This window comes from Melanotaenia boesemani, chromosome 6 (assembly GCF_017639745.1).
Source record: "Melanotaenia boesemani isolate fMelBoe1 chromosome 6, fMelBoe1.pri, whole genome shotgun sequence".
Classification (NCBI taxonomy): Eukaryota; Metazoa; Chordata; class Actinopteri; order Atheriniformes; family Melanotaeniidae; genus Melanotaenia; species Melanotaenia boesemani.
In genome coordinates this window covers 21,364,850-21,377,455 of record NC_055687.1, presented here as the reverse complement: position 1 = coordinate 21,377,455, position 12,606 = coordinate 21,364,850, and the positions used below count along the sequence as shown (strand labels likewise).

The window sequence follows — 12,606 nt, the reverse complement described above, 5'->3', positions numbered from 1 at the left end:
TAATACATACACAATTTCATCTATATATTTTTTCTGCTTCAGGCCTAAACAAATTGCTGTTTTTTTTTTTTTTTTGTTTGTTTGTTTTTTGTTCCATAGGTGCATATCAGTGCAGTGCACCTTTGAGGCCAGATATTATTTGACTAACATATTGGGACAGTACCACTGGGTTTATGTTGAACTGAGACAGATGTTCCAGTTGTCTCAGCTGCCAGACTGAGGTTTACACCTTGTGGGATTTCACATTGCCTTTTTAGGGTCAACAGTGGGCTGGAACTCGGATTTGTTTGTGCACCTTATGCACTCAGTACACTAGTTGGCATGAGAGGACATAAACCAGTTTAAGCACATATGATGACTTTGCTGTTTGTTTCATGTGCTCTGCACATGTAAACATATGTATGTCGTATCTGTATAGTGTTGCAAAAATGCTGTGTCTGTATTTTTGTTATTGGTGTTGCTCAGAGCTGCTGCCCATCTTGGCCAGGACTCTTGAAAACAATATTTAAAATCACAAGTTTTCTCTTCAAGTTAAATTATGGTTTAAATTAATGTAAACTTTGTGCTCTCGTCTCAGGTGGTAAAGCTGTCCTCCACCAATCAGAACTTGGCCGGTTTTAATCTCCAGCCCTTCTGTAGACCAAACACTGAATCCCCAGAATGCTTGTGTGTGAATGTGTGTATGTGTGTGTGTAAAGAAAGAGCAGTAATGTATAAAAAGAGATGTTATGTAAGAGCGGTTGATTTAAAACACAATCTATTTTAGGGCTTTTACTTGGGACCTTTTCTTTGGTCAGTTCTGTTGCTATTCACTGTGCTTGTGTTGAGCACTCAAAGGGTTTGATCCTAAATCTCAAGTGTCCTCAGGCAAGACACTTATTTGCTAATGTGATACATTTTCTGTATCTTGTGCAATATTAGGTCAATAGGTAGTCTAAATATGTCTAAATCTAATGAAAAAAAGGTCCAAATCTACACCCCCAGACCGAATTTGGCGAGCGTTACTGAACCACAGCTAGCTAACCACAAATAAGCCCTAGCTGAGCTGTCACCTTTTCTCATTAGGTTTGATTCACTGAGCAATGTTAACCAATTTATTGCCTAAAAAAGATTTAATCTACAGAAGAAAAACTATAACCGAACCTGGAAGCCTTTACCAGTCCAGACCTGGTACACTTTTTGACAGCACAAAGATGTTTGCCAACCTCTCTATCAGCCTGCTTTAGCTGGCCTTCTGGGCTCGTTAATCATATGCAAAGAAGATGTTATTAACTGTTGCTTCATATTTAGGATATTCTTACAGATTTTGAATATGACTTTTCATTTTGTTCATTGCTGACACTAAATGGGGTCCTTAAAAATGATTAGCTCACCTCAATTATTAAACATGCACATGCAACAGCGCCCCCGTGTGGAACTATTACAAATACAATATATCAGTGTTGTTCACATCAGAGTTCTTGCAGGTGAGAAACCACAGAAAGCAAATAGCTCAACCTAACTTTAATATTTGATCCCATTCCTCTGATGCCGAAGCCCTGGTACTGTAAAACGGAAGCGCATCCCTGCATGGGAATCAGAATAACCTGGAAGGGAAAACCAAAATCTCTTGACATGTTTATGAATGACTATGTTAAAATTGTGCTTTTTTGCGTTTGTAGTTCCTTTTTAAAACTAACCAGAAACCTATGCATGGGCTTTTGAGCAAAGCTGCCACCCCTGATCTCCACCCATCACTACTTATAGTGCTTCGTCATTGTAGCTGCGTCAAAGCCTCTCTGTGGAAACCCGATCGATAGTTTCCAACTTGACCTGAAGGCAAACAGCGAAATTATGGCATCGACCTAAAGTTGGTGAAAGTACCCAGAGGAGTCATCTATCATCTCAGGTATGACTCGCTTTCTCAGCGGCCGCGGCTTGTCTTATTTTCTCTAGCAAAGCATTTCTCCCCCTTTCTGTCTTCCCGACAGCAGTTCGTGTAGAGTTCACTGCAACGCATTTAGGAGGATTATGTCAAACACGAAGAGGTCACAGATATTTGTGGTTCTAGCCAATATAGAAAATAAAGAGGCAGGATGCTTAACTTACTGCAGTATTTTGAGTACATGGTAAAACAAACAAACAGAAAAAGACCCGAGATGCCTGGAAAGGATTGTTAAGTTGCTACTAGCCCAAAGATTCACCGCCTTAAACGCCCCAGAAACCAAAGATACAGTCAAAGGTGGAGCAGGAGTTAAATAAAAATTCTGTTAAATGTTTGATTAGTCTGATAACAGACGTGCAAATCCAGAGAGAAACGTTTATTTGTAATTAAAAGGAATTTTCAATTATTATGGTCAAAGGCTTAGATTAATTATCGACTATGTTTTTGTTGCTTTGAGTTTTTTTTTTTTTTTGTATTTATAACTGTCACTTCAAATAGCATTTTATTTTAGTTAGGTTATTCTTCTCCATTACTTTAATTGTATGAACCTTACATAGCGGGTCCTGGCAAATAAATTCATTTTTATCCTGAACTGACACATTGCTTTTCTGTCTCCCTCTTTTTGATCCCGTGTCACCATCTGGGGCTGAACATTGTTGTGCAACCATCCTCTACATGAAAATAATGTGAGTATCAAATATTATTTAATCTGAATGAAAGGTTTTTCTAAAAAATGAATGAAAGGCTCATTGGCTTTAATGCCATCCCCTTTTGACTCCCTCAGTCATATATCTGATTTAAATACTGACTCATTATAATTCTTTTAGTTTTTGGTGGAGAAGGAAGCCTCATCTCCCCAACCTTGACAGTCCCTTGAATATTTATGGTTGATCTGAACAAGATATTTGAAAAAAAGGAAACAAAAATGCATATCCTGGTCAACTAAAATGACAGATCACAGTTGTTGTGAGCCAGCTGGTCCCCTCAGCAAAGCCATTCTGGGAGGGATGTTGTGAATGTCTCCCTGAGGCCTCAAACGCAAACACGTCTTTATCTGTCATGAACACATGCTGCTGCTTGCATTGCACTTATGTGATAAAGCTGAGTAGAATTAATGGGGGTTTCCTCTCACAACATATAATTAATGTTAAACTATGTTATGATGTTGGAATTTGAGCTTTGACTGCTCAGTTTTTCATGACAAGACTTAAAATACACATTTATAGAACTGCACTATGTACTGAAAAGTTGTTGAGTAAAGAGGAGACAGAAGAAAAGCACATTTTATGTTGTTAAAAAAATAGAAAAGCAGCTTTGTCACCAGTTCATTACACAGAACATCAGCACAAATGCTTACAATATGCCTGCATGCTGCATTTACTGTCTCCACCAGGTGGCAATGTAAACCAACACAACTTGGTCATTTACAATACCATCCGATGATCAAACACAATGCAGCATGGACTTAGTTGGCCTAGAATGTCTGCCACAATTTGTTTATTGCACTGTGAGCCTCAAGGCAGGGTATTGTGTATCTGAAAGAGCATTTTAAATCTCAGATGACATCCAGGCATGTAGAAGTATTTTCATTGCAGTTGGAGCCATAGTTTTGCAACATCAGTAGATGCAGACAGCAGTTTTATTGGCTGCACAAAATGCATAGCTTGTCCTGTTTTCTGTAGTAAGTTTTACCACAATTTAAACTTTAAATTGTAATGCACCGACTCTTTACAGTGTAATTTTAATCCTTTAATGAGTGAGAGGATTCAAACTTGGGTTAAAAAAAGAAGGGGCGCCATGTCTGCTTGCAGAAAAGGGTGGAAACATGGGCCATTCCCAGTTCATTAATTCTTCATAACATAATGGTGCACTATGAATATTGATGCACATACCATCCATCCCGTTAGCGCTCCTGAGAGCTCAGCACAAATAAAACCCCTGCAATCTTGCTTCTGTCACACATGCAATTCAGTTTCATATTTGAAGCAGTTTTAAAGCTGCACATGTTGTTTTACATGAGAATCAGAGGAAAAGCGAAACAGTTCTCATCCAGATGCAGCATTGAAAATCTGAAAGAGATGAACTGGGTGGAAGTGGTGTGATGGGGATGTTATGTAATCACAGAATGATGGTGCCAGAGAGGGATAAAGATGTTCCAAACAAACATAACCCTCGAGCACTCATCTGGAGTAATGCACTGCAGCATCATATGTATGTGTTCGCCTTTTAAACAAATGAGGAAGAGTGGCAGGGGAGGTAGCATATTTACGTCGGTCTTTGGGTGTGTCTACTGTGTGAGTGCGAGGAGTGGGTAGTCTCAGTGTCTGTGGTTCCACACTGTCACTGTCTCCAGGGACTGTGGGTCTGTAAGTGCTGCTGCTCCTCTCCTCCCCTCTGTGCTCTGTCTTTCTCTACCCTCTCCTGGGTCCAGCTTAACACCTGCTCCTTGCAGTAGGCACAGGGTTGGGCAGGGGTTTCTAAGCAACTAAATGCTTCCTCCCCATATGCCTTACAAACATGCTGTAAAGGTGCAAAATGAAAGCAATATTCTGCATAAATAGTCTACATTTAATGTCTGTATTTCATGTTTTGTTTCTACCCTGCTTCCTGTTAATGCCTCATGCTTTAGTAAATGTTTAACATCAGTTTGTGTGCTGCTACACCACAGATTCAGCCACTTTGCTCTTTGATCAAAATCTAAGCAAGCGGATACAACTCGGCTGAGTTATTTTGTCTTTCTTCACACAATTTGGCTTCTCCAACTTTAGAGTTTATTGCTCAAATTCTTTGGATATATGGAATAACTAAAACTGGTAAGATTTCTGCCTCAATGAATTGCGAGTGAATAGTGTATAGCTTGGCATTAGCTGACATGCCACATGATGGTGCCTTTTCCAGTGTTGTAAAGAAAATAATGAAGCCCTTTACTCCAATTCCCCCTTCTCCACCTCCCTCTATAAGCTGTATGTCCCTAATGGGGTCAGGCAGATGGGTGGGGACCATACCAGGCTTCATAAAGACAGCCAGTGCGTATGCCTGTGCACGTGATCATACACATATGTTTTTTTTTGGGGGGGGGGGGGGGGGGGGGGGGGGGGGGGTGTTTGGCAGCACATATTCAGCTTTACTCATTAATTTCAAGCTGCGTAAAGGACCCATTGTGGGCTAAAAGCTCAAAGGAATATCACTATTTCCTTATGTGCTTCCCTCGTGTTTCTGGACATTGTACTCTGTTAATGATTGCTTTAAGCCATGCTCTTTGAGATTTCTGCAGTGCTAGTGAGGGTACTGTACAAATAAACTGATGAGCTGTAAGAGAAAAATGTCAATTGAGGAATTTTAGGAGTATCCACTGTGTTTCAGGTTTTATGTTACTTATGACTTTCATATTTTTTATATTAAATCTGCATTCCTGATTAACACTGGATGATATAGGCCTAAAGCAGTTCGTATCAGAATTGTATAAAAGTTGTGTCCGTCTCCATCCTTCCATGCGGTTGGGAGACATGCTGGATTGCTGGTTGGTGCTCAGTTGCAACTGCGAGACTCCACCCCTTTACGAGCATCGGACACCTTCAGCACAACAAAGCATGTGTCGCTTGGAAACATTGTATCTCTTCTGAACGTGCGGAATATCGGCAATTTTGACGGATTTTGCGCTGTTTTCTTCCCCCTTGATGCTAAAAATAGAGTAGGTAAGCCGAATTTAAAGATATATGCTCGCGGGGCGGCGGAGGCGAATCGGTGTTTGTTTTGTTGTGCATTCGGCGCCATTTTCATACACAGATTGTTTAAATACCCTGGCACGTTGGTCCGATACAGCCCCCAACTGTTTAGCGGCTAAATTTAGATTAAAGCTTGGGAATTTAAGGTTTTTTAGGCTCTATTATCACGCCACGCCTTTTTTTCTTAGCAGTTCTAATTATATAGCTTTTATACTATCGTGTTCGTAAAAACAAAACAAAACAAGAAAAAAAAAAAAAAAAAAAAAAAACAATATGAGACTTGGAGCATCTTCTTGCATGGAAAAGTAGTCCCAACTTGCAGAGGCAGCGATGTGTTCTTTGTACATGGATTATGTGTTATTGGTGTGTGAATAATAATAATAATTATTATAATTATAATAATGAAAAGAATGAACATGCCTCTGCTAAAAGCGGCTCATTCGAAAAATATATACTTTGTAGGGAAAACCTTCACTTTACAAGTTTATACCGCTATTTTCTCTGTTAAAGCTTTTAAACCTGCATTCTTAGCATAAATAATATTATAGAAGTGTGAGAATATTTCTTTTTGTTCCCCTCCCCAAAAGAAGAAAAAAAGTTAATGTTGCTTGTGATGCACCTGTGTCTCTTCATAGCTGTTTATGCTCCTCTTTGTGAGATGTGTCACAGCTATTTCTAAGATTATGTGAGCTTAGATAACCCATTCATGTGTTGTTTTTTCCACCCCATGCTCTGCTTTTGCATTTCATTTTCTGCTTGACATCTCTTGCTTTTACCCCCCCTGAGGATTGTATTGGTTAAAAATACCCATCTTTGCTGAAGGGGCGGCATATGTGAATGCGTTTGTTTCTGTACATGCACACACCCGAGAGAAACTCATCCAATAAGCCTCATCTCCATTGATGATACTGCTGAATATATATAGTCAGATAATCTTTTGTGAAGAGCTGCAGATATGACGTAGGGAGGATGAGGGAGAGACCGAGGCAGTGCTAATGCAGCAGAACTGGCAAGTGCTTGCACGAGCGACAGAAGAAAACACAAAGATTAAAAATGACAGATAAGACTCAGGTGCTCAAGGGTCTCCCCCCTGTGCTTCTGAGGCAGCTGTGTAGTGAAGACACTGAGCTACTCAACTGATGTTGAAGGATGTCTTTGGGTCTGCTGTGTGAGAGTGAGGTCATTGAGGTCCCAGAAGAGCTTGCTGGCATAATCCTCTTTTGGGAGTTATGATGCATTCGTACAGTTATGCTCACACAACAGAGTAGTAGTGTAACTAAATAGGTGACAGAACACATGTTTCAGAGTCTTTTGCTCTGTTTTTATGAATGAAAAATGTGGATTGAAACAACTTTAACACCAAATGAAAGTCAGACTTTACAGAATCTTTTCACAGATAATTCTAATATACAATTATAGCATTTATTTACATATAGAAAACTTTTAATGCATCATATTAGCATTTAAAGTAGTACTTAAACTCTTGAAGCCTGCCACACAGATCTAGTTTTTGCAACATAATGTCATCATGTGCCCCAATGAGCAGACACACTGTTCCTTCAATGGGATTTTTTGGCTGAGGTGATGCTTGAAATGGATTCAAAATTGCTTTCAGGGCAGCCACAGTAAATCAATCATGCCACTTCATTCTTTTCCCACGTCGCCTCATGTTACAGCATCAGGCCCACAGACCATCTGTGCATATTGATTAGTTTAGGACTGAGTTTGGGATTGGCTTACACAGAGAGCTAAAGGTGTGTTCGTGCAAGATATATGTAGTGTAAGAGCTTTTGTGGTGCTTTATTTTAACCATCCCTTAAACACAAGTAATTCTGTGTAACCACTGTGTTGCCGGGCAGGTTAGTGTGTTGACCAAACATGCGCACAGTTTAACTGGGCACGTGTTAGCGTGTGTGTGTGACAAGTGTGTTTGTCTCTGTTTATTTAAGAGGGTAATAGTAGTCACTGTGTGGCCACAGTGTGATATCTCTGCCTTCATTTCATTTTTGTTGATTTTCAGCCAGGTAGGCGGGGCTCTGCATAAAACCATGAATCAGCACAGTGGATCAACAGCGCTGGGCTTTCTTTACCAATGACACACATAAACACACACACATACACAGATGGACAACCAGAGTGGAGGGAGACAGTGAGATAGTAGGCAGGTAGATGGATGGAGATAATCTCTCTTGGTCACTTAGGGGCTGATTAACTATAAACTCCTTCTAATTCCTTAAGCCTACTCTCAGTGCCCAGGAAACATGCATTCTTTATGTTCTGCTGTTCATAAAACCTTATAAACCGTTTTTTTTTTTAGTCAGTGACTAGCTTTAATGAAGTGTCAATGTATGCATTCAAAATGAATAAAATCTGCCTCTACTTAAAAAAAAATAAATGCTACACATGTTACGTGAACATTTGTGACTGTGCACTCATTTGCACATGTGCATAAGTGCGTTGTGTGCAGTAAACTGAATAAAAATAGAAATGAGCTGGTCTGTAAAGGCCAACTAATGAGTCCCTGAATCTTGCGCACATGTAGCTATTTATACACTGTACCTCCTCCTCCTCCTCCCTGCAAGCTCTTCTTCATTCAGCCCTTTCATTTGATTTTATTGCACATATATACACACAGATGCACACCATCAGCGCTGCAGCATCACTGGCAAAAAATGTGAAGTTTATTATACCAAGATCATTTTTAAAATTTTTGGATAATTAAGGAGTAGTCATTAGGCTTTTCCCCTGTAATTTGAGTAATCTCAGTGAACAGATTGTTCCCCTTGAGTGAAATCCACTTAATTAAATCAGATCTTGTCACACACCAAATTATCCTCTTACAGGAATATTAAATTTTATTAAAATGCTAGAAACTCTAAATAAAAACCATATTGAATTTCACTTCTAGTGTTTGCACCTGATCCTACTGCTCCTCGTGAGCTCCCTCTTCCTAGAGGGTGGCCTACTTCATCCATAATTTAGCTCATTACCGGTTCTAATTGTACGGTATTTAGAGCAGGACCTTTTTTTTTTTTAAATAGCACAACAATATTTCATGTAATTGCCTCAATAAAACTAAAGCAGAGGAAATGTTTGTCATATTACGAGATAAATGGCTTGTCGAGACAACTTGTGATGTGGCTGCGACTTTCTCAATTGGCCACCATGCGGGTTCGCCCTGCTCAGCTGGCTGATAGCAGAGACGTTAGATGGCCAACGCAAAATGGAGGAAGCAGCAGACACAAGCTCAGCTGGTCCATTAGGAGCATGTCTGTTTCCTGACAATCAGAACTGAGATGACGGAGCATTAAAACACCCAGAGAAGGCTGTGAGCATTGATGCATAAATGTGTGTGTATTTGTGTGAATGTGGTGACCTAGGGAATAGACCTATGGGGAGGGGTAGGGGGGGTCTTGTGGGGGGAAGGGTGGGCAGGATTAGTAATAGAGTGCAGCAGTTATTGGTCACTGGACACAAACAATGGGAGGGCTAAAGAGGATTTGGCCTATTTGCGTACCCCCTCCTCCTCTCCTGCTGTCCCGTAGTGCCAGTGGGAAGTGTATGGTATAGAGATCCTGGATGCACCCTTTGGGACAGCCCTGTACATCTGGAAGATTGGCCTGTCTGCTTGTCTGGCATTTCCCCCCTCCCCCATCAAAAGAGTAGGGTGGGACTTGAACTACATATGGAGGAGACAAACACAGCTACATTAGTCACCGATTAGACAAGGCCAGACAGGACGCTTATCACTGAAGAGAATTGATGGTACTTTGAGGCACTGTAGCCAACATTTCGCCTACCTAAGCAGCCGGGTGGAAGATTTTCAATGTACCATATCTGCCAAATTATTAAATAAAAGTTGAATGATTTAAATCTTAAGGTTCTGAGTTTTAAGGCTGTGAGTCACTTTGTTGCTTGACAATAAGTAAGAAAAGTATTATAAATTAGCTGCAGCCTTCATATTTGCATAACTACTTCAGAGTTTGATTAAAAATTGTAAGACACAACATTTGTTTCCATTGCACATTTGAATAAGAAGCAGTTTGCCAAAATAATTTAAACATTTACTTTAGAAAAGGCATGTTGGCCTTTGTGGCAGATTTAGGGTTAATTGTCTGGGAAGTTTTCATTTAAACTGGAAATTCAGAGTAGCAAACAAAAAAGCATTACCAACTGATGATCTTTTGTATCATCATGTTATCTGGTCCTTGTGTGTCCGATGACCTGTGCAGGTGCGTGTGTGTGATATGAAGAGCCAGGCTTGCTTGGTGAGGATGACCCAGGCGGTGCTAATAGGCAGATACAGAAGAGAATGCCTCCTTTGTGTCGGTGGGATTTAATGAGTCTGTGATTGGCCCTCAGCATTCTTCAGCATGGAAGGCTATTGTTTGAAAAAATGATGTTTTTTGTATGTGTGAGAACTGTGCTGGAGTTAGATTATAATCCGTGGGTGTTAGTTTGCTTTATAGAAGTTTGTTATACCACAGAGCGAAAGCAGTTATCTTTAAACAGCGAAGTAGATTACTGCATAGAACTTGTTTATTAAAATTCCTCTTGATGATGAATAAAGTTAGAAATCATTTAGCCTGATCGGTATATCAAGCCTACACATGACATTTTCTTTTAAGTAAAGAGTAAATCATCCAGTTTTAAAAACATTTCACACATGCATTGCTCCTTATTAATGTCGCAGTCATTGAGCATTTCCATGTCACGTTTGGACCCTCACCGCCTCCATCCGGCGATCTTTTCTGTTACGTATTGAGACACTTTCAGCACAGCACAAATATGAACTGCTGCAATTAGTTTACAAACAGACATGCACAAAAGAGGTGGGTTAATTTGATATATGATCAGCTGTTTGAAGGAATCCAGCAGTTTGCTTCAATAATAATTAACAATGTGGTTCAACCTCTCCGACTTAAAGATGTTTTGAGTCAAATGAGCTGTAGCTGAAGTTTGCGCTTTCTGTCTAACCATAGATCATATTAGCAACTGGTTCCCTATAGTGGCTCAATATATCAAAAACCTGTCACAATATCAGCATGTGCAGTATCAGTACTTTACTGGCTCTATTCCATGTAGAAGAAGTCAAGATCAAGATTAACTTTATTGTCATCTTAGGGGGAAATTTGTATTGGGCGTTTACCCTAGCTGCAGCCATAAAGTGATGAACAACAATCAAATTCATTCATTCACCATCAAACATAAAAGCATACCAACAATAAAAATTGTGCAGAAAATTCAGATTATATACAATATGTCATAAAAACTATATTAAAAAAAAGTTCTGTTTCTTGCATATTTAACAGCTAATCATTATGAACAGACACAGAAAAGGAAAGTTATTTGTTTACATTTATCACAAATCATATCGTCATTGATGCAATATTGCCTATGAAGTTTTCCTTATGTTGCTGCTCAGCTCTGAGTGGTTTGACGTAACACAATGCTTCATGTTCGTGCTTGATATTCAGTTTTATGGCATAAGAAGATGTTATGAGTAAAAATAGTTTTGTGCGGTGCTGCAGCTTCTGTCAAACAGCAGTGGCAGTGTGAAAAGGTGGCGTAACATCATTCTTGTCTCTATTTGATAACAGTTGCCCTGCTGCTGTGGTGAGCATGTAACATTTTGAGCTGCCTCCATCCCGTTTTCTTTCACACAACTGCATGCTTGGCACTAATGAGATGACATGTTGTAAAAACACTACGATAGACTGACGACCTGCTAATTGCTGGGGTAGGCTTCATCTTACCCGCATCCCTGAATTGGAATAACATAAAATAGAAAATGGATGGATGTTGTAAAAAGGCTGTGACTCAATAAATATCTTTATTTATCGTCTAATATTTCCATCACTTTCACAACGATGTCAACAAACATGAACAAAAAGTGGCAAATGTGTGAATGACCTAATGTCATTGCTTAAATGACTGATGAAGTAATTACATTCACATGTCTCATGTGAAAAGGGCTAAATAGTCAGCTTTCTTGGTAGTTGTGATCCAAGTATGTCCATATAGTTCACCACCATGCTTTGTGCAGCATTATGACTTTTCTTCATCTCTGACTCCCTTCTGTTCTCCTTCCCAGTGGCTACCATGACAACAGAGGCAAGCGCTGTGAGTGAGGCAGACACCGAGGGCAAGCAGAAGACCAGCAGTGCAGCCCTTGAACCTGAGCCAGAGAATAAGCAGAAGCAGGAAGCAGCAACATCTGAGCAGGAGGGGGAGCAGCCGAGCAAAAAGGCCCAGGAGCAGGTTGCTGAACCTGGGCCTGCGGATGCAGCTACCTCCCCAGAGGAGGAGCAGCTGAAGCCTCGTACCAGGACCTCTGCTGGCAAAGGCCTCTCTCGTCTGTTCTCTTCTTTCCTGAAACGTCGCTCGCAGTGCTCTGAGGGCGAGGGGTTCGAGGCAGAGAAAGCCAGGGAAGAAAAATCAGACAAAGAGGAGAAAGCTGAAAAGGCAGAAGAAGAGAAAGTGGAAGAGGTGAAAAGTGAAGAAAAGGAGACTAAAGCCGTGGAGGAGAAATCAGATGTCAAAGAAGTTAAAAAGACAGAAGAAGAGAAAATAGAGCAGATAGAAGAAAAAAAGAAAGTGGAAGAAAAAGTTGAAAAGAAGGGCAGTAAAAAGAAAAAAAAAGAAGCAAAGAAAAAAGCCGAGGAAAAGAATGAGGAGAAAGTGAAAAAGGACGAGACAAAAAAAGAGGAAGAAAAGCCAGAAAAGATAGAAGAGGAGAAGGAGGAAGAGAAGACAAAACTGGCTGTAGAAAAGGAGGAGGCAAAACCAGAGACAAAAGAAGAAAAGAAGGAGGTTAAAGAGAAAGCGACAGAGGCTGGAAAGAAAGAGGAAGAAAAAGTTGATAAGAAGTTGGCAAAGAAAAAAGAAAAAGAGGAAAAGGTGAAGAAGAGGGAAGAGGAAAAAGCAAAAAGGAAAACAGAGGAGGAAGAAAGGGTA

At 40.1% G+C, this 12,606-nt stretch overlaps 1 protein-coding gene across 1 annotated transcript in view; it reads left to right on the top strand.

Moving 5' to 3' along the window:
- Positions 1-4,626: 4,626 nt before the first annotated feature.
- Positions 4,627-12,606, top strand: part of LOC121641423 (ABC transporter F family member 4-like) — a 9,459-nt gene continuing 1,479 nt past the window's right edge. Inside the window, exons 1-2 of the mRNA XM_041987533.1 lie at positions 4,627-4,737; positions 11,744-12,605. Coding sequence (XP_041843467.1) covers positions 11,752-12,605 — 854 coding nt within the window. The 5' untranslated portion in view covers positions 4,627-4,737; positions 11,744-11,751. The remainder of the gene's footprint in view (positions 4,738-11,743; position 12,606) is intronic.